General features: G+C 42.8%; 1 protein-coding gene across 4 annotated transcripts in view; it reads right to left on the bottom strand.

Moving 5' to 3' along the window:
• The window catches only part of SYK (spleen associated tyrosine kinase), a 54,707-nt gene extending 32,532 nt beyond the window's left edge, over window positions 1–22,175 (bottom strand). The window contains exons 1-4 of one of the 4 annotated variants that reach the window (XM_055699043.1): window positions 21,857–22,175; window positions 15,028–15,234; window positions 4,013–4,459; window positions 1,038–1,198 (exon numbers count right to left, since the gene is read on the bottom strand). In XM_055699043.1, coding sequence (XP_055555018.1) covers window positions 1,038–1,198; window positions 4,013–4,426 — 575 coding nt within the window. In that variant the 5' untranslated portion in view covers window positions 4,427–4,459; window positions 15,028–15,234; window positions 21,857–22,175. Of the gene's footprint in view, window positions 1–1,037; window positions 1,199–4,012; window positions 4,465–15,027; window positions 15,235–21,856 lie in introns of all 4 variants that reach the window. The other 3 variants (XM_055699042.1, XM_055699044.1, XM_055699041.1) reach the window with 3 other exon arrangements.
• Between the last annotated feature and the right edge of the window lie 972 nt (window positions 22,176–23,147).

Genomic DNA, 23,147 nt, shown 5'->3' with positions numbered 1-23,147 from the left:
CACTGCAGTGCCACTCAGCTGAGTATGTGGCATCCAGCTCTGTGAAAACATCCTTAAGAAAGGGCAGAACAGAGAGGAAAAAAGCCAAACACGAAAGAGAAGCAGCGGTGCAAACACCAAGGGCAGAGGATGGGGTGTGGAATGAGGACCTCCAGCTGCTGGTGCAGAGAGTCCCCTGCAGTCTGTGAGAGAGGCCACGGTGCAGCAGGTGTTCACAATGCAGCCCTCCAAGCAGGTGGATGCTTCCTGAAGGATATTTCCTGTGTTGAGCCCATGTTGCAGCAGGGAACAGCATGGAGGGAGTGACAGAGAGAAGCTGTTATGGGCTCACATAAGGCCCCATTCCCACTCCCAACCTCCCTCACACTGCTTGGTGGGGAGGGAAGTTGAGTGTGAAGGAGTGAAGCTGAGTCTGTGAAAATCGGGGGTGTGGGGGAATGAGCTGCAAGTGAGGGTTTTGATGTTTCTATCTTTGTTTCTTACTGTCCAACTCAATTTTAATTGACAATAAATTAAATTACTTTTCCCCAAGAGGAGTCTGTTTTGCTCATGAGGGTTAGTGGCACAGGATCTCCCCATCTTCATCTTGACCCACGAGCTTTTCCAGCCTGTTTTCTCCCCCTGTCCTGTTGACGAGGGGGAGTGTGACAGCATCGTGGTGAGCCATCATTAACCTACCACAGTCACTTAGTACTGCTTATCACACAAAATAAAGTTCAATTATTTTTTCTTGGTATTGAGTTTCTCTGATGCCCCCTTCAGAATTAAACCTAGTATTTGACTAAAACCCAATGATGCATGCCTTTGCTATAGTTTCCCACCTCCAGTTAAGTGGAAACCTAATCTTGGAGACACGTGCTTAGTACTGGAATGATTATGTCATGTGTATCATGCTGCACTGTGCTGCCTCACTGTGAATGCATGACATTTTAGGGCATATTTCATTTGAGATTCATTCAAGGGAACTGTGTAGTAACATCGGTGGCAAACAGCAATACTACAGAAAAAAGTAGTATTTTTTCTCACAGAAAACTCACAGAAATTTTCCATTGTTTCTTGACCCAATGAGGATACGGTGTTCTGATTCTTCCCGAGAGATCCTCCCATGGAACCATGGCATCTTCTCATGGGCTGTTGTGGCAATCAGCTTCTCCAGCTGAGGCTTTTGACTAATGATAGCTTGTTCAAGAGCATGCCCCTACAGAACGGTAAAAACACAGCTGGACAATCAAACTGTCTTCCGTAATAAAAACATGACAGATAGACTCCCAATATCAGCACATATTTGTTGTACGTGAAGAGAAGACCTAGTCACTATAAAGATATTAAAACAGAGACTAACTTATGATAATCCAAACACCACAAAGTTGGTATTCTTCCTTAACCTTGGAGAAACAGAAGCAAAAATAATCAATAAATAAAACCTTTAATAAATCAGTATTTCAACTGAAAATTGCATCATATTTTTATGCTAATAAGACATAGGTAAATACACTTAGTGTCACTCTTAGATGTCATAACATATGTCCATATTACATATCTCATGGCAGTTTACTGAAATAAACTGAACATGCTTTGCATTGTTGCAGCATGTCTGTGTTAAAGACTTTAATGCAAATTTCCCCAAAGCAGACAGGACAGTCCCAATTTTAGAGTAAACTATGTTAACATTCTGGTATAACCTACACACTTCTCTACCGCTTCTAAATTTGGTCCAGAATCTGTGAGCAAAACCCCCTAGTTTTGAGTTCATGAACTTCTTTCTAGATTGGGCTCAGGCTCATCAGAAAAACCTGTAAGCCTCAGCACTTGTAGCAAATGTAGTATAAGTTTCAGCCTTTTCCAATTTCAGCATTGCTCCACATATTTTACAGAGCAGAACACATTGGGTTACTTGCCAGTTCCAAAAAGGATGAAAAAACTAGCATAAATCCATGAGTTCACAATGGTAACTCATGGCTTCCCAAGGTGAAACAGCATCCCTGTTGCAGCCTGCTGCTAGTGTTTCCATGTTAAGACTGGCTTCTTCACAGTCATTCTAAGGAAAAAATGCAGCCTGTCTCCCTCATTCTTGCCTGACACATGCAGTACCAAAGGAATACAGGTAGTGCTCTGCAAGAAACCAAGTTCTGTTTTGGACATAATCTAAATAAGCATCATAGAAACAAGGCCAGCTAATAGGGGAGGAGATTAAACAAGTCACCATGTCGTCATGCCTGTCTGAACAACAATACATAAAAATTCAGAATCAGAAGCAATCACAGAATCACAGGATGTTCAGGGTTCGGAGGGGCCTCTGGAGATCATCTACTCTAACCCCCTGTTAAAGAAGTTTCACCTAGAGCAGGCTGCACAGAATTGCATCCAGACAGGTTTTGAATATGTCTAGAGGAGACTCCACAACCTCTCTGGGCAGCCTGGTCCAGTGATCTGCCACCCTCAAAATAAAATACATTTTTCCTCATATTCAGATGTAATTTCCTGTATTTCAGTTGTGCCCATTGCCCCTTGTCCTGTCAGTGGGCACTGCTGACTGATAAGTAGTATCATACTGGGCACTGTCATACCATATCATATCAATATTGGGCACTACTATTGATAAGATCCCTTCTCAGTCTTCTCCAGGCTACACAGGTCCAGCTCTCTCAGCCTTTCCTCATCAGGGAGATGCTCCAGTCCCCACATCATCTTTGTAGCCCTCCAATGGACCCTCTCCAGTACTTCCCTGTTTCTCTTGAACTGGGGAGCCCAGCACTGGTCACAGCACTCCAGATGTGGCCTCACCAGGGCAGAGTAGAGGGGCAGGATCACCTCCCTCAACCTGCTGGCCACACTATTCCTAAAATGCACCCCAGGACCCCACTGTCCTTGCCCACAGGGTCACACTGCTGGCTCATGGTCCACTTGCTGTCCACCAGGACTTCCAGGTCCTTCTCTGCAGAGCTGGCTTTCAGCAGGTCAACACCTGTACTGATGCACGGGGTTGTTCATCCCTAGGTGCAGGACTTTACATTTGCCTTTACTGAACTTCATGAGATTCCTCTCCACCCAGCTCTCTGGCCTGTCCAGGTCCTGCTGAATGGCAGCGCAGCCTGCTGGTGTATCAACCATTCCTCCCAGTTTCGTGTCATCAGCAAACTTGCTGAGGGTGTGCTCTGTCCCTTCATCCAGGTCATTCTGAACTAGACCCAGTGCTGACCCCTGTACAGCTACAGGCCTCCAGCTGGACTGTGCTGCTGGTCACAGCCCTCTGAGCTCTGCCATCCAGCCAGCTCTGAATCCACCTCACTGTCCGCTCATCCAACCCACACGGCCTGAGCTTACCTGTGAGGATGTTATGTGAGTGTCAAAAGCCTTGCTGAGGTCAAGGTAGACAACATCCACCATTCTCCCCTCATCTACTCAGCCAGTCATTCCACCACAGAAAGCTGTTAGATTGGTCAGGTATGATTTCCCCTCAATGAATCCACGTAGACTACTCCTGACAACATTCTTTTCCTCCACATGCTTAAAGATGACCTCCAGGATGAGCCTGTTCCTTCACCTTTCCAGGGATGGAGGTGAGGCTGACCGGCCTGTAGTCTCCTGGGTCCTCCTTCTTGCCCTTTTTGAAACTGGAGTGACACTGGCTTTCCTCCAGTCCTCAGGCACCTCTCCTGTTCTCCACGTGAGAACCAAACAAACCATTTCTTTACTTTCTTCTTTACCTCTATTAATTTTTGGTGCATGTGGGAATCTGATGACAAAGGTGAGTGCAGTGGCACATAAGGCTATGCTAGCCTAAGACATCATAAAAGTCCTAAGCTTTGTAAAATGCTGGGAAAACTACACTTATGGCCAATTTACTGCATGTATTTGGGGTAAAACACCCAGTGTTCAAAACTCAAACAGCTATGATTCCATTATGAAAAAATACTACATAACAGCAGCAATAGCTGGAAACAAACGCGGCAATCTCTTTTTCTCCCCAAACTCAAAAGACCACTTTATGGCAAAATCAGCCTGGATTTACCTGCAAATTCCAAGTTTGCTTGACATACTCTCTGATGAGATTCTCTTTCAAATCTTCAAAGGGTCCAGTTTTGGGTTGAACGCCTGGTGGTCTGCTGAAAGGTTTTCTCAGGAGACAGATAAGGCCATCTGCTTCCTCTGAGTGATAGTTAACGAGTTCAGCAGGACTGGCGTGTGACTTGCCTCCTGCAATAGCATATGAGCCACTCAGCTCCCTCTCAATTGTGTAATGATGAACCTTCCTTCCATGGGCCAAGGATAAGGCAAAGCCTCCCAGGTAATTTCGACTTTGGCGGAGCAAGTATAGTCCATCACTCATGCCTCCTTGCATCAGATACTCCTCGGCTTCTTCACGTGTAATGTTCCCAAAGAAGTACGGCAAATGGTTAGCAGGGTTCGTTGTGTTGGAAGCCATGTTTTCTCTTTTCCAAGTAGCAAATTTACTATCCTGTACTTGAAAAACAAAGACAGAGACATGAGCATCTGTTGAAAATAAAGGATAAACCAGTAACATGGCAGTTCACACATGGCACGTCGGTAACAGATTTTTTGAAAGGCTTTGGGAGGAAGATAACATTTTTGTTATCTTGTTAGAAGTTGTCTTCCTAAATCCCAATAGAAAGTTTTTCCCTGTTTGTATAGTAACAATGTGCAGATGGCCAAAGTGTACAACCGAGCTATATGAGCACAGGTAGAGAGGACTTCATGGAATACCATGTAAAAAGGGACGGTCCATAGTGCAAAACTGCAACTGAGGAATGAGCATCTTAACGCAGGGCCTTTTGGCACACGGTGCTTCAGGCTGACACCTTCCCTGGCCACTGCAGACAGGCAGAGCTGTGGTGTGCCCACTGCTTAGTTCAGATTTGGCCCATCAGCGGACCATAGCTGATCTGTTGTGTCTTGTGCTTGGGTCAAGAAACAGAAGAGAAATACCTGTACTGGTCTGTAATATGTGAAGAAAGGAGGTGTGGTAGGAAGGAACAGACAAGTTAAATGAACAAGGCTCACACAGTATGGAAAAGTAGTCAAGACACAGTCAGGCAGTGTTGCGCAGATCTTCTCGTCTGCTCCCTTCTCAAAGAAGGGAGATATCAAAGCTGCAGAGCTAGTGCAGCCCTACAAAATGGAGCTGTGTGCAGCATGTTATTTATTACTCATCTGGTTTGTAATAAAAGGTTTAAGATCACATACTAATCCACTAATATATCTTCTGTTTATTAATTGTAAAAGAAAGCTGTAACTGAAGAGGAAGAAGGCAGTCTTCATCAGTAAGTCACCACCAAGCACTGATTCTGCATAAACCACTATGTAAAATGACAATTTTGACTTCAACAGATGAAGACAAATGCAGCTTTCCTTAAACAAAATACATTATTTCAGTAACATAATGCAGGGTCAGAGAACTGTAATCAATAGTACAAGGTCCAGTTGGAGGCTAGTTAACTCGGGGTCAGTACTGGGGCCAATATTGTTTAAGACCTTCATTAAGGGGGTAGACAATGGCACCCTCAGCAAATTCACAGATTAGAAATATGGAGTAGTGGCTGAAACACCATAGGGTTGTGATGCCATTCAAAGGGACCTGGAAAATCTGAAGAACTGGGCTGACAGGAATTTAATGAAGTTCAGCAAGAGGAAACATCATGCGGAGCAGGCTTTCCCCCTTTGGGGCATCTGCCTTCCTGGCTTGGCAGCCATTCGGGGCAGCCCCAGACAGCCCTGTAATGTCACTGGGGAACAGCTGTGACAGCTCCTGACCTCATTGCTTTTCAGCACCTGCAGGCTCTGTCCCTGCACATTTTGCCCAGGGCTCATGTGGGCGCACACACAAGGCATGCAGGCTCCAGCAGGACTGTCAGTTTGTTCTACCTGTTTTGGCATGGGGGAAAAAGCAGCTCTGGACACTGTGCAAAGGCAGCCCCTTCCAGCACTCCTCTCCCCTCTGCCTGGCTGCACAGCGCTGTGGATGCCCTTGGCACCTGTCCCAGGACTGTGGGTGTGAGGAGGGTGCCAGGGACATCAGCAGTGGTGAAGACTCCCACTAAGTTCCTCTGTCTTCCCTGACCACCCCCTGCAGGTACCCTGTGCTACTCTGGCGGTGTCTGGGGGGGAAAGCAGGGGGGGTCAGGGTTTTGGGTATATCAGCTCTTCCCCCAGGGCTCCCCAACAGCTCAACAGGGCCCAGCCAATTCTCCCTGCCCATCCTGGCTTGAGCACTGGGGCGTGTGAAGGAGATCAATGCCTTCAGTCCTGCTCTCCATCCCAAGGGGGTGCACAAATAGAGGCACAGCCTGGCACAGCCCCGCATCTCTGTCCTGACCCAGGGCTGTGGCTACTGCTTTCCAGCCTGCAAGGAAAGCCCTTGGGAAGCTCTTCCCTCCCCTCTCCCACAGCCTTTTGGGGCTTCCTTGGGTTTTCTACTCCTAGCACCAGACACACTCCAGCACTTTGCACATCTCTCTTAGCAGGACATGGCATCAGGTGCTGAGGAAGCCATAGGGAAGAGCAGCTCTGCTATAAGGTATGGTGGCACGAGCCAGCTGCCACAGACAGGGCAGAAGTCAGTCTCTTCCCAGGTGTGATAGGATGAGAGGAAATGGCGTCAAGTTGTGCCAGGGTAGGTTTAGATCAGATAACAGGAAAAACTTCTTCACCAAAAGGTTACCAAGCACTGGAACAGGCTTGTAAACAAGTCACCATCCCTGGAGGTATTTAAAATGTACACGTGGCACTTAGGGAAGTAGTTTCATGGTGGGCGTGGCAGTGTTAGGATTATGGCTGGACTCAATGATCTCGAGGGTCTTTCCAACCTCAGTGTTTCTATCATTCTATTAATCTGAAAGTCATTACAAACATGGAGGCTTTGCCCTAGTTCCCGTTTTCTTCATTCCTGCTTACTTGTTTCCCTCAGACACCCCATGTCACCGTGTCATTCATTTTACTCCACTCTGCACCACAGATACTGCTGGTTAGGAGATGAATGTACATCTTCCCACCTCTGACAAAGTGTTCCTTGAAGGCAGGCTCCAAGTCTTCAATCTCACTGTCACAATGCATGGAGAAAAACAGATTTGCTGATAGGTTTTCCATAAGAAAAGAGCTGAAATCATGTTTCACCGTAATTAAAACAAAAGAACAATTGCTATAATTTCTATTCTATATGAATCTTTGATGTCCTCAACAGCAGAGGTAGCTGGAACACAACATCACAGCTGCCAAATGTTAATCCTAAGACTGCAGAAGGTTTCCATTGACATATTGGTAGGTAGGTTAGCCTGGACACAAACATACTGGATGCATGGATGGATGAATGATCCATGCTGGCTTTTCACTGGCACTGTACAGCTAATTTGGAGAAAAGGCCAAAATAATTTCATACAATTCTCATACCAAAAATGGTACTACACTGCAGTACCTGTTCAAAACACCTCAGTAATGCTGCAGTGAACAAAATTCCAACAGAAAAATGCCACCACACTCTATCTGTGGGAACTTATTTTCATGGAAGTTCCTTTTCTCCATACCTTTAATTTCAGCAGTCTTGAAAAAAAATATTAGGACCTTCATATCTAAAAAGGACAAAGAACTTTAGAATGAAATTAAGAGCTAATAACATAAAAGTGGGGGCGTGGGGACGTGGGAGGGGAAACTCACATTCCCTGGCTACAAAAGATCCCGAGATGGCTACTGAAATTAAAATTCATTTTGATATTGATGTATTTCATATCAGGGTACTCCTCAGAGCATTGTTTAGTCTCAGTATTCACTATACACTCTTCAGAATGAGCTGCCCAGACAGAAGTTCTCTTTGGTGGCATGCTTTTTGTATAGTCTGTAACACCAGGTTGTTCCACTGTTGTCAATTCAGCATATTAATGAGTATTAATATAAATGCTGAAAAACTCGTATCTGCTCATTAAGAAGTCACAGAACACACACAAAACAGAAGTGATAAGTATGCATAGCAATAGACTAACACCTCCGAGTAAAAATTTCTCCACTCTTTTCTAAAAGATGTTCCAAAGCACTGTCCAAAGGGGAAGCATGTACAGGCATACCAAGTTAAACTGAACTACTCATCTCATGAAAGCAGAGAAGGTGGTATGACAGGGCATTCATTGGGGTTTAAATGTTGACCTGGAAATCTGACTAAATGCTCAAAAAACTGGACAGTGCAGAGCTTCATGCTGCTGTTCTGGCAGTGCTGTTGTTATCAAACTATTAGATTTGAAAACAGTTCAAGTATAACTACACACCCTGGGGTCACCTGTGGATTGACACGGCAGTAAGGGTGAAGCTGGAATCTGTCCAGTCAGAACTGAGATACAGCATGTTGCTGGAGGCTCCTTACCTGCATGTTCATCATTCAGACTGTGTGACTGGAACCGGTCCTTGTTACTTCTTGCTGGAGCTTGAATTTTAATGACCCTCAACTGTCTGACCTGTTAAGATGTCATGGTGTTGGCCTGTACTCTCCTACTATCTACTGGCTGCACTTCTACACACAGTTCTTCAATTTCCTTTAAAGCCCATTACGACACATCTTATGCTAGAAGGAAGTAATCTGTTATCCTGGACAGTCACGTTAACTCTGCAAGTGAAAGTTTTGACAAATTTAGTCTTTATACATTCTTTTCTACCAGACAAGTTATGGATATTATGCCTAGATTCAATAGTTAGCTTTGTTAATGCAATTAGAGTTTGTGGGTTTGAATCAGAACTTAACTAAAACAAGGCACTCGGAAATGCCATCTCTGCACACAAGTATAGTGCTGCTGAAATAAAATACATAAATTTAACTGCTGCTAAAGACCTTTCTTTTAAGGGCTTTTTGCTTCTTATTGAGTGACCTAGTTTTAAGTAGTTAAAGTTGTATTTAAATGTGGCAAAGAAATAGAAATAAGAGATTTTTTAAAAGGGTTTAATTAATATTCCCCAAAGATATTGACTGCTGTGAAAGCCATTGAGATGAAATCTGTATAGTTATCTAAAGAAAGATTGAGTTCTGTCCACTTCTTCACACTCTCTGACATAAAACCAAACTCCTTCATCCTGAAAAAGTATCAGCCCTGTTGGCAAATATGCAAGGCACAGTTACTCAGCTCCATGTCAGCACAGGGGTAGACACCTTGGCCAAGTGGTTCAACCATTCTTTGCTGATAAGTTGCACTGCTCCATCAGACCCAGTTTTTGGAAGAAGGCTCTGTCTAGAATCTTGCAGAAAAAGAAAAACTATTTTTCCTTTCAATCCCCTTTTTCTTTTCATCTTGAACTCCAACTAACAAACAGTGTGCAGGGCTCTCCTTAAAACAGCAAATTGTTTCATGAACAAGGCCTGGCTTCCTATGAATTCATACACTACAGCCTTCAAGCAATAACCCAGACTCCTCCTTTTAGACTTACACTTGCTCCATCTTCCAAAATTCTCATAAGCGCCAACTCAAGTACCCTCAACTTCCTCCTTGTACATTAACTACTGGGTATCAGGGAAACACATGCTGCAGCTACATATTTAGATTGCAGGCTTAGAAAAAATGGGCACATTTTGAGCTCATGCTTTCATGCAGTGGAGGTGCTGTGCTGGCTTGTTCTCCTTTGGGCACATTTATTTATTCATTCCTGTAAATGATTGATAAGACTATCCATCAGACTGTCTCCTCCGAGAAGTTAGGCCAAACTTAAAAAGCTGTCAGGGAGAGCATGACAGGATGGTGACTGAATGAGCCCTTTTCTTTAGAAAAACAGGCAAAAATAGTTTAAATGTTATCTAGCAGTTCACAACAAATTCAGAATTCTCTCAAGCCCAAGAAATACCACAAAAGCCAAAGCAGACTCTGGTCCCCAGCAGGACAATGGCACAGATGGGCAGATAAAAACATTCTGAATGAATGATACATATGGTAGAGTCTTGAGCAGTAAGAAGTAGGTGTCTGTGACTGGTCTGTATTTAGACATCTTGGATTCCTTATTGACAGTATGACCTCTGCTAGCAGCAGCCATGGGCAATACACACCACTACCTCCAGTTTGTGAAAAGACTTCATTCCAGCAGAGATAATTACTTGGCCGCAGCAACTTGCATAGCTGCAGAATCAAATTGCCTACGATATCCCCTGAATTGCCCAGAACATTTGTTCAAGAAGTCATCATTCTTTTGTAAAATTCAGACACAACAAAGCATCAAAATACATCTCCTTTTTATGGTGCTTGATGCTCTGAGCTAAGGGAATCATAAAGACTTTTTTCTGAGATGAAGACTGTGGCCAATAATGCACTTTTGGCACAACAGACCTCTCTATAAGGAGATTAAAGTTTTCCTGGTAGAAGCTTTAACCAACACTGTGAATGAAAGAGCAGTAAAAAGGAGTTTTCCGGTGCAAGACTGATTTCTTTGATTTGGCATATCATACCTACAAACTGACCTCTCAAAAGGTAAACACATAAAAGTACAGTCACTCCAGCTCCCAGAAGCCTATCAACATGTGCTGTGTGGTTCTCAGTTGGGGCAAAATGTGGGAGAAAAAGTAACACTTTGTATGTTTAGTCATGCTTCCTGCGCCCTAAATTAGAGTTACTCACATATCATTGTAATGAGAACAACATAAACGTGGTCTCTGGATTCTGGCTGCTCTAAGCATCTATCTGATGGTAACCAAGAAGACAGTCTCTTAGGTATGCTACATGTCTATTTCCAAGACTCAGAGTACAGGCAAATGTTCTATTGTCCTAAATAATGCTCTTGAGATACAGCATTCACTCCGTTTCACTGGTATTTGTTGAAGACTCATTTGGAGCTTGAATTTATACAGATGAGAAAGTCCATGCTATAAAAAGTTTATAAAATATGGACAATGTATCTCAGTTATCACTGGAAGAACAGCAGCAGGATCCTTATGATCTCTTAGATTTCACACACAATTTATTTATAAAAGTTTCAGACAACAAAGAGTTGATTTACTTTTGAAAAACAGGTTAATGTTGATGGATTTTGGACAAGGTTTCTCCACCACATCTAATATATGAATATTCAGTACGCAGCAACATTAGGATATGGTCAGACTGATGTAGTGTCCCATCAATACACAAGGAGTTAATATACCTGTAGAACATTAGATGATGGTTAAAAACTTCTCTATTTTGGAAGAATTTCTGAGTTTGAGATGGCTGTTCTCTTTGGTTGGACTTTCAAAATCTTGCTTTCCTTTCAGGAGTTTTATACCCTTCTAAAATCAATAACAGAGTAGAAGAAAATGTATTTGGAGTCACACTTTTCTCCTCTCAATTCCTCCAGGGGACAAATAACGCTCGGCTTGTCAAGTCAGCACAGTTACAAATGTGAGGCTGTAAGATGGAGATTAGGTCCCCAAAGGGCTGAATGTAAGGCTTTACCCTTGAGATGGCTGGAGGAAGTGTGGCTGGTTACCTGAGACAGGCACTTGAGTATAACAGTAAAATAAAGTCTAAAGTGCAACTCTCCCCATAGCCATTAAATTTGACTTTTAAGGAAGCTACAAATGCAATCAAATATCATGGTTATCTTACATGAAAGGAAAAAAACCTATGCAAATGCATAGGAAAATTAGGTACACACTTCCCCTCAGGTAGCTTCCTCATCAGTGTTGCAGACAGTGAGTACTCCAGACATAATTCAAAAGTTTAGTATCTCACACATTTTATGCATGCAGGGAAGCGTAACATTCTTACAAAACAGAGGAGAAAAACTTGGGAAAAGTAACCTGGAAAGAATCTATGCTGATCATACTGCTACCCTTAGCTAGCTCCTCTTTCATCTCTTATATTTAGACAAGGATAAAGGTAGAATAATTGTTTTATTGAAAGGTTTCATATGCTCAAAAGTGAGCATAGTGTTACTGAGGTACTGATCTTGACTAACAGAAGAAATTATAAAGAGGAGTATGAATCTTCCTTCAAAGATGAAACAGGAATGTGGAAGAAGACCCAAGGGCAGCTGATTGATTAGTTTACTTGTCCAACTATTTAATAAGTAAAAGGACTGAAGTGTGGCGAAAGATCAAAACGCAGGTAGTGGTGAAACAGTGGTCAACATAAGCTCTTTATTCGAACAACTATTTTTTCCCTTTCTCTTGTTTTTCAAAGTAGTAGTCTCTGAGCAATGTATGAAAGTAAAGAAAATTTTAGAGCAAGTGTCTTTTGCATGCAAAAAGCATAAGAAAGGCTCACTGCACAGCACAGAATTCTGAAAATACACACACAACTTGTGACTTCAACACTTCTCTGGTCATAAACAGGAAAAAAAAATATTAGAACGATCTGAATATGCATTTTTTCCCTAAAATTCCTGATAATTAGAACTCTTGGAATCAAGTGTGCTAATGTGAATAGCACCACAATTTTTCATGTTAATATTATTTTCTACATATTCACCTTGTGTAACACAGCTAAAAGCTGAAAGGAGTTAAGCATGCACAGAATTAGACCTATAAATTTGACAGTGACTTCATGTAGTATTCATGTAAATATTCTGGTACTTTCCAGATTTAGTACAATCTAATTGGTATACTCTGAGCTGATGTAAAATCTGATATAATTACCATTGAGTTATTATAAAACTATAGTTATTGTCTCACATATAAAACAGATATTTAGAATTTTATAGTAATTGAACAAACAAAATGGATTTAAGCACTTGCTCTATTCTAATTTCTTCACCTTTAAAATAACCTTTAAAATCACCTGAATGGTGGTCTTAATTTGATTCATCAGATTGCCTTTAAATGTCTTCTTTAGCTTCCTGAATAAACATGAAGATTTAATTTCTATCCAGACTTTAGGAGAGGAATTTTTATGAGAAAAGTATGCAGAAATAAAGGAAGAACATAGTATACGTTTAAAAGTAAGTCATTAGGGAAGGAAATGAAGCAGAATACCATTTTCTCAAGTTGTTCCAACAAACTAGATTTTGATTGGGACACTACGGTGAACTTTCCGACCTACTGAAAGAATCTGAAATCTTACTTAATTCAATCTTACTTAATTCAACTGGTAGCACTCATGATTTTTACAACTTTTGTAGACAGTGACATCTCCAAACAGTGTCCTGTTCATTATACTGAAAGGGAAGTGTGTAGTCCTGTCTTAGAGGGAAAGGTATTACACAGGGGATCACCAACATGTCTCTTCCTCAGGGAAGTGCCCTGGCTGTATACTGATGCCTAAGGCAGAATGTCTCAGCCTTCACCTACTGCATCTCTAACCAACTTACAGCCTACCACAACCTTTCCATCACTCATGCTTGGGCCTCCTTCTCCATGTGTTTCCTCCCACTTCATGAGAAGTTTTCCTCACGCAATCATCAAATGGCCATCTCTGATCTCTGCATCCTTTTACTGATGATCCAGGCATTATGCTGCACTGTTTTTTCCCAGTACTTCACTCTAAGACATGCCTTATTTCATCTCCAAAGGCTCACCGGTTGTTCCACACACACTCCTGGCCAGTGCTGATGGATACACAAAGCATATCTGTTAGTTTTTAAGCAAATTGTTTTTTCACTATTTCTTCAACATTAACCTCTCTCTCGTTAGCACTTTTAACAGGCATACCTGTCTCGGGTGCCAGGTTCCATATTTTACTTTGCAGCAGTCCAGTTTCAGAAGCATTTTCTTTTAGATATTTCTTATTTCTTGCACTGCTTTTAGGATAACTAGAGTGTTCCTGCTAGGGTATGCTGATGAGTACTTTAACACAACTGTAGCTTAATTAAGGCCTATCTGGGTACAAATAGGGAATGTGGTAGCTTTGGGATCAGAAGATATTCTGATGGGGAGTTCACAGCCCAGACCTATTAACACTGCAACACCTGTGGAGTTGTCTAATCTCTTGCAGGTTTTGCGTGTTCTCATGATTCTGAAAGTTTGTGGCCTTGCTAGCACCTTTCTCAGCTTAAGACAAAACTATGGTTGCCCTTGTTCATGTAAATCATCAGAATTTTGGCCATGTTAGAACTAAAAAATGCCTGCTGAACAGGTAGTATTGGTGCTTCAACTACTAGATTTAGGGAACCTAAACCCTTTATTTTTTTTATCTCCCCTCTTGTATCAAAGAGTTATTCATCCAAAGAACTGGGAAAAAAACCAAAATCACAAGCACACCTGAAATTATTATTAGCTTAAAAAAAAAGTTATTTCAGAAATATTGTTCTTGGGATTTGGTTCCCAGAGTAATTTTTATCTGTTCCGAAGACAATTAGACATATGTTTTTATCTTCACTGAAATGTGCTAGAAATGCTCTTACTTAAATTGCATCTGATATTCTGATATCATCAGACTGCTGAAGGCACTCTAGCTATTGAAATATTTCCAGAGGAAATACTACTTTACCTGGCAATACTATTACTGACTATTATAAGGCAAACAGATGCTTAGAAAAAACAGCACAGTGTTCATGTTATTCAGTGGTTTCCTATATAAGTTTCTGTACTGAGATCATGGAGGAGCACTGAGCACTAAAAAAAACATTCTTCACTGATGCTAGGAATCTATTGTTTCCCACAACACCTTCCTTTTGGGACTCTCCTGCCTTTGGTAATCTTTTCACATGTCATAGTTTTCCACTAAAAAGGTTCTTCTGCTTTGAGCTTTTGAAAAGCTTAGAAGGCTACTGGGGGTAGGGGTGAAAAGAAAAAAAAAAGCCAAAAAAAAAAAAAGCCAGGCATATATGGATTAGAGTTATTCTTTCCCTGGGAGTAGCAACCCTATGACTTTCACATTTTTTAAGAAAAACGGGGAGAAAAAAAAAAGAGATTACACCAACACAGTAGTATCAACACTTCCTTCCACATTCTCACCCTCTACTAGTCCCTGCCTTGCCTTCTTTTCCAGGCAACTCTTATACTGTCACATATGCAACTATTGCCCCTGGCTAAAGATGTCTCTTGTCAAAGCAAACATTTCTGTCTTAAAACAGATGGCATTGTTTCTGTGGAAGTCTGCTGCCTTTTTGGCAAAGTGCTGCACTGCGATCAGTACCTACCGTACAAAACAGTGGAAGCACTGTGGATAGGCGAGCATCTGAAGGAAAGCACTCAAGTTATTCCAGGCAGACCCATCCCTACTCTCCCATTTTCCCACTGTGACAAGGTTGAACCAAGTTCTTTGAGCAGAGACAGACCTTCAACACCAGCTGTGGGCTCTGCAGTGACAACCGAGTACAGAGATAACTGATTCTTCCTAATGCAGACTAAAAAAAAAAAAAAAAAAAAAGTTTGGGTTGGGGTGCACATACAGAAGTCTTTCTCAAGGAGCCCACAGCTACCTCTGAATACTTCAGGAATTACTGAGCTGAGTTACATAACATTTCTTCCTGGTTTTATTCCAAGTTTAGTGCCTTTCCAGAAATACAGTAAAAAGTAAAACTCTTCTATGTACTGCAGAGACTCTACTATGAAAGTCAGTGAAAACATGTGAAGACCAAACCAAAACCACTATCAGCCTACCTGCAAGGACAATCACTAAAAATAGATGGAACTGCCTACACAGTAGCCTGGTTTTTTCAGGTTCAAAGATACAATGACTTTAAGCATATCAGTACAGCCTGTTTCCAGGTGGGATATAATCTTATTTTTACAGAAGACTTTACAGACATAGCTATAACAAAATGCTTATGGACAAGATAGCTCAGTAAAAAAAAGACACACCAAACTATCACTAAACTTTCACAAAAAAATGCCCCAAATCTTTTTCTCAAGGTTCATTACTGTCAATTGTTTTTCACACCTCAGAAAGAAGTTGACAGAAGAAGGAGATCTACCAGAATGACATACCAACACCAAAGTTGAACCAAAATGTTCTTTTCCAGGAAAGCAAAACCTGGAACATCTGCCCAATTTCCAAACACACAAAAAACAAAAAAATGCAGCCCTGACTACCACAGTTGGATACTGTGGATTTTTATTACCATGAGAACTGAGAAAGATCTAGAAAGATCGGGCCCAAAGTGTGGACAGATGCACAATCCATAACTTTGTTGTTCATTCCTTGTGAGATTTTTAGCAAAATCTCTGGTAAACAAGACATCTCTCAGAACTAAAGCACTATCAGTTCTAGAAGTCACTACTATCAAACAAAAGATGAAAGAAAAGTAATAGCTCCAGCTTGAAAATAAAAGATATCCCAGCAGAAACTGAACATTATTGCAGCAGTATCAAAGTTTGAAAGCCATCACAGGACTAAAATAAATATTTCATCAAAATTCAGGATAAACACCACTCTGGTTTTACTAGCGGGCAGACTCAAAAGACATGCTTGCCTTTTTGGTTCAAATAAGTATCTTTCTTTTAACTTTTCTTTTTATTTTAAACTAGTTGTTTAGTTGTTGCAGGATGACATTTCCAAAGCTATTACAAAGGTATGAACTTCCCTTCTTTCTGCAGCTTTGTCTGTCTCTACTTAGTTCCTGGTCTGGACACTACAACTGTAGATAACAACCTCAGGTTTTCAGCCATGAATGTCAGCAATTGCATACTGTTAAGTGAACAACAAATCAAGACTATTTGGATCCCATTAGACGTCATTAATTTCTCTGAAATGTATTGATTGCTCTGTCTCCAGGATCACTAAAACCCGTTAGTGGATGGATGCCTCAATGGACTGGCCTCATTGTGAGCTGGAGTGGCAATATTAGGCAGGTTCCCCTTTCAGACCAAGATTACCTGTCATCTCAAGTAGTCTACAGTACCCTCCTTTACATAAAGCAGAGAAGTTATTGCAGGAACAAAAATAATTTGATTTTTGTACTTCTAGAACAGGCAAGTTTCTACAAAACTGATCGAGAGTTCTCAGTGCCATTTTCTAGAGTCTATAAAAACCCTGGCATGTTACTTCTTTCTTTGAAAAGCTCCTGGTAGGAGCATATAGCAGGGTTAATGTTCTGCTACAGAGGTACTGTAACTGACAATGGCTCATCTCTTACTGGTAGTTACACTCAGAAAAAGTTCACAGCCACAGAAGTATGAAAGAAAGGACAAGCATTTTTATTTTATTTTTTTGAAAGGAAGATGTGATACTAGTTCATACAGCCAGACTGCCAACATTAAGGACTAGTTCCCTAAAATCTGCATAATAGTTTTGTTAATTAGGAGCCAGATCAAAGGAAGACTTCTCTCCAAAAATATTATCCTCCAGCAGTATAGTTAGCTCTTCCTGACTAGCTTTGGTGAGGACATGTACATCAGAAAGGCAGACTGCATAGCAAAAAACCTCCTCATACCAATTAATACATCAGTGAATCAGCAGTCCAGAAAAGATTGAGTCTGCATCCTCTCCCCATACCACCCTATACCCTCAGAACAAGCAGCACAGCTAAAGCTTACTTTTCACTGCCATAAAGAGTGAATCAAATAGTCTTAGCAAGCAGCAACCCCTTTTAGCCAGCAAATGACCACTTACACTAACTCTAACCTCACCTCTCACGTAAAGCATGAGAATGTTCAAGAAATGCTATGCAGAGAGAGGCATGACCCTTTTCCTCCCCTCCTGCAGAGGAAGCCTATTTGCAACACCTGGACCAGTGAAATATTCTTGATAAGGCCCGTTTATCACTCTGGGCAGAGAGAGGATGCACCTGGCTTCAGCACGTTCTGGGCCAATAGGCAGAATTTCCCTAGCTCTTGCATGACAAACTGCCAGGCTGGAAAAAAAAATAGCTTTTTTTGGGGTTTTTTTTTTTTTTCTTTCTCATGTTGTGCTGTTCTTTGCATAGCATCAACAGTTACATTGCTAAATTGTCCATTGGTAATTGTTGCTACAGATAGTTGCTACACCAGGATATCAACAAGCTGCCTACATTTGATGAAACTTGTGAGTCAGAGGCAACAGGATTTCACACTAGCAACATCACTCCCTCAGTACACCACTGCTTCCACGTGAATGCAGCTCTGCACCCTTTGCAGAAAACATGTCCAGTGGGTTTGAGTTCACTCGTCCCTTACTGGATTTTTTCCTGAGCTTCTATGCATAGGAGTGCCTGATCTTTGTTATATCCACTGGATGAAGACTGTCATGCAGCCATTCAGCTCACCTGGGGCAGCAGATTTCTTACCAACTGCACATAACTGAGGACAGAATAGTTACTTGGAGCCTCTGCTGATGCCCACTTTGATTCTGGGGTTTCCGGCTGCATGCATGACCAGAACGGTTCAGAGCAGCCTCTTGATACTCATTTTAAATAAGTCATCGTTCTCAGAAACTTGCAAGATGGTTCACTGGTTCAAAAGATAGCTAATCCCATTTATCTGATTTACAAAAATAATCCTTATTTAAGCATCCTGCTTGCTTTACTAACTTTTGAGCAAAATACTCTGGAATTCATATATATTCTTTGAAATGCAGTAGTGAAATTTAACACCTTATGTCAAAGATTACTACATTAATGCTACTTCCTTTACTTACATTCCCCATATTTCAGATATTGGAGATTTTCACCTTTTCAAAATCTTAGTTTTGTTTTTTTGCATAAACTGAACTTGCTTTCATGATTCAAGTTATCAAATTTGGCCTGAGTTTCCCAGAGTAGTAATTTATCCATGAACAACTGCTTAGTACACTTACTAGCTTCCTTTTCTGTGTTCTGTCTAAACAAAATGACAAAAAGGATTTTTCAGTTTAAGTTTTTCTCATTTTAAAGGAGTTTGGGAGGAAAAAACCCTTCCTTTACAGAAGGTTTCTAGCCTCAGTTTTCAAATCTAGATTAAGTAATCCACTTTTCAGGCAACCCTACCAAAAAATCAATAAAACTAGTTTTTAAAAAACAATAAGACTTTGTTGTAAACTGAGCTTTGTTCCTTTGAAATTTGTAAAGCCAATTTTGAAATGGGCACTAGAATTTGTAAAAGCAAAACTGCACACTCAGTGGTCAGCAGCAGCACGCATCTTAGCATTTTAGCTCTAGCATCCCACAGATGCTCTCAGTCACACTGGCTTTAGCTAAGAGACAGTACACTCTGGCTTCTATGTGTTCTAGACTCCACGGTCTCAGAAAGTTTTAAGTTTTTCTCCTTTTCTCACTTACATAATTACTTTATTCCAAGGCGGGGGGGGGGGGGGGGGGGGGGGGGGGGAGGGGGGTGCGGGGAAGCAAGAGAAAGACTATCCCAGATGGTAGGGGTGGGCTGTGGCTAATGTATTAGCTGATATTAACTGATGAACCCTGGTTCTTTTACTCATTTTACTGAATCTGTTGCTTACGATAAAGATTTTTAAGTACTTAAAAAAAAAAGTGCTTTTTTAAAAAAAAACTTTATGATATTAAAATATTTAGGCAAATGTATGCCCATTTCTTTAGTACACATTCTACTCTAACACTTCCTGCCTGTGTTTTCTCTGTATTTTCTCCCTTTCTTTCCTTTTTACAACAACCGTGTTTAAAGAAGTGGCCATTTAGTCATCGTATCTACAGGAAGTTTTGACCTAATTTTAACTTTGCAATGTAAAGACAAACTACAAATTTTTATTTTATTTCTTTGAGGCAGGTAATATTTTCTGTCAAACATTATGAATATTTATGAATTATTCTTACCCACAGTAAACGCTGGAATGCTGGAATCATTTCTTTTGATGCAGGAGCATACAAGCTCCTTCACACTTCTTGCACTTGCAATGCTGATGTTTTCCCATTACTCACTCTGACAAACAATGCAGAAGTCAGTGGCAAAAGGTTTTTCTTCTGCCTAGCTGTATGCCTCTACATTACCCTGTGTCATGAAATTTAATGCTATATCAACTATACAGCCTTGCTCCTGAAACCTTAAAGGAGGAAAATGCAAACACTAACCGACAACTTTGTGTTCAAATTATTTTTTACTATGCCCAAAATAAATATTAGTAATTGTGTGTTGTACTATTTTCTACTGTATACAAAAATAGGGAAAAATCTTGCAAAGCTCACAGCTTCTTTTTCTCACAGAGTGATCAAAGGGCTTAAACTAAACTACAGAAATTAATAATGTTTCTTTGTAAAGTGGTGCAAATATTAGGAAGGAAAAAAGAAGTGTAATTTGCAAAAAAGTGTTATGACTGTGAGACCATGACCTCTGAATACAATATACATTTCAGAAGTGACCTCTCCCACATCCAGTGCCTCTGGCACAACAGAACCAAAAGAAAGGATGGGAGACTGAGGAAAAGTCCCTACCTTTTTTTTTTTTTTTTTTGTCATCAGTATCTTCAGAGGTGCTCAAGTCCGGTTTATAATTTTATCATTGGTCTTCAGAAATGTTATTTTGCACTCAACATAACCCACTAGCTGCTTCTAAAAATAAATTCAGTTTTTGTCTTCCTGTGACTTCAAATTCTGCTCTTGCATCACATGCAAGTGGGTGAGCTGCACAGTTCACCTTTGCTTACACAGAGTGTTAATATTTTCTTTAACAGAAACAAAACCAGAACACTTCAACCACATTTCTCTGGGATTTTGCCGTCACCCCAACTGAATGTGAAGATGGAAGCAATTACTTACTTTTATCTATTTCCACCATTTTTGAGCATCCTAGCTGATTACAAAACCTTTAATTCAAACTATTTTGTTTTCACCACACTATAATCTTTCTCCCCCACAGGATAACTGTCAGAATATAAAGAACATTCAAACTTCCTTATTTGTCTGTTTATCACTCAATGCTCAACAGAGGGATGAAGAAAAAAAAAAAAAAAAGAAGTCGCAGTTCCTCTAAGTGGACTGCCTGAATGTATTCTACGCTGCTATACTTTATGGACTCCAAGACTGCAAAAATACACAGCACTGCAAGCCGATACTAGCTCAGTACCGGATGGCTGTGCCCATGGATTAGGCTGCAGATTCAACCCAAGGGCTCAGGGGACCAAAGCTTCTGTGGGAAAAAAACAACAGCGTGAAAGAAGCCTAACAGAAAAGAACATTAAAAAAAAATAAATTATGAACAGTGAATTCCCTTAAAAGGAATTATTTTGTTTTAAAATTGAAGTACTTTACAATGTATCATGTAATGTGGACAGACTGGGACTCTGCTTGCAGCTCTTCTACCGGAGTCAGTATCACCTAACAAAAGCATTTATTACCTTTGTCCAAAATAACATCCCTTCACACTAATCCGGCCAACTACAACACAAGGCTTGTGCAGTACAGCGCTGAAGAAGAAAACTGAATATGCTGGCAGAACACATGAAATTAAGAGCAATTGACTCTGGCTTCAGGCTCGTAGTGTTCAACTAGTCTCAGCACTTCTGGTTAACACACTACAGTTGTTTTCTTGGAAACAAAATAGGGAAGTTTGATAAGCAAGAAACATATTTTTAAAGACACTTTGACAGGCATCAAATCCTTGACAGACTATGCACCATTCAGACAGAAGCTCCACTTTCGTGTACGCTTGGCTTTGTTCAAAAGCGACCACGACAATGATGTATAAAGACATAACGAAATGTGCATTTTAGTATCTAAGTTCCAGATTTAGGTTTCTCAGACGCTGGGCCAGTGGTATTTATGTTCAGAAACACTGTAATACGGGACGGTTTCACGCTCGCTTTCAAGCGGGTGCGTTCCTAGCCAGGCGCTGCTGCCGCGACACGCGAGCCCCGCCGCGACACGCGCGCCGCCGCTCTGCCACCGCTCCGTACGGCGCTCCCGCCGCCCCGCGCCTCTCCACCCTTCCCTCCGGAGATGCCGAGCGCTCCGCAGGGCCGGTGACCCTGCGGGTTCCGCCGTCCGCCCCGCGCCGCCCGACCCCGGCCCCGCCGCCGCACGGCGCAGCGCGGCCGAGGACGGGGCGGCGGCGACGGGCCAGCGGTCGGCGGGGCCCCCGTGCCGGCGGCCGAGCGCCGCTACTCACCGCTCCCCGCGGGTCGCTCCGCACCGCGCCGCTGCCACTCGCCGCCCGGCGGCTCCTGCCGCTGCAGCCCGGAGGGAACCGGGGGGGCGTCGGCCCTCGGGCGCCCGGGCCGGGCCGGGTCAGGGTACGGCCGGGAGCGGGGCGGGACCCGCGCGTAGCGCCCGCCGGTGCCGCCGCTTCCTCGTTTTCTCTCGCAGCGGCGGCCACTTCCTCAACGGGGTGTCGGCGCGCTCCCGCCTCCGCAGCGGGCGCAGCCACCGCGCCCCCGACCCGTCCCTCGGGCGGCGGGAGAGCGCCCGGCCGCAGCCCGCGGCCCCTCCCGTGTCGCTTCTCCCGGCGGCGAGGAGGGCCCGTCTCCGCCGGGCCCCGGGGCGTGGGGGCTGCTCGGGACCGTGTGGCGCGGCCGTCCTTGGCGCCCTGCCGCGGGTCCCCCGTGCAAGCGGCGTTGCCCAGCGGGCAGCCGTGTAAGGTGGACGCTTGGGAAGGGGGGTCAAAATGTGTCGGGTGTGGGCTTCCCTTCAGGAGTATGTGCGCTCTCGGTGTCTACTGGAAGTTCTGTCTGTCGGTACTTCATACTTTGGTCAGAAAACGACCCTTTAGGGGGTTTCCTTCTGGAGCAACACAGGGGCCTACCACACCACAGTATCTCCCAGTTACTTTTCACTCGACACTCCCCCCCCCCCCCCCCCCCCCCATCTCAATCAAAAATCCTTTTGTAGCAGTTCCAGGTGTGGAGGAGACTCCACTGTGCCCAGACACTGAGCTGAAGGAAAGACCCTCTCCAAGGCCTCCTCAGCACACGGTGTGACAGGGAATTAAATCCCGCCACAGATGCCCCCAAACAGCCAAAAGGTGGCAACCACCCTTTGGCAGGTACCACACCGCAACGCGCTGCTCCTGCCAGTGGCCACGCTGTGCTCGTGGCTGATGAGTGGCACGAGGCGCCTCAGCCGAGGCAGGTCTCCTGCAGCTGTGGCTGTGCTGCATGACATGACATCGTGTCCCGTGATGGGCAGCGCTAGCTGGAGGTAAAGTCCACTTCCTTCTTCCCCGTAATAACTCAGTGTTAGCACTAATGTGCGGTACAGCTGCTGTTTTCAATGGTAAAAACCTGGTTCTCTTTCCTCATGGCAGAATGGACCGCACACCCCTTAGAGTTAATAGAGCCACCGAGGTACAAAACTCTCATTATTTCATACCAGGTAAAAAGGGCTCTGGTTCTGGTCCATTTCAGTGAGAGTTTTGGTAATTGCTGAGTTTTGGTAATTGCTGTAGTGGCCATGCATTTCTT

This window comes from Falco cherrug, chromosome Z, assembly GCF_023634085.1.
Source record: "Falco cherrug isolate bFalChe1 chromosome Z, bFalChe1.pri, whole genome shotgun sequence".
NCBI classification, from domain to species: domain Eukaryota; kingdom Metazoa; phylum Chordata; class Aves; order Falconiformes; family Falconidae; genus Falco; species Falco cherrug.
Note: the sequence above shows the minus strand (reverse complement) of the source record. Positions and strands in the feature narration are given on the sequence as shown.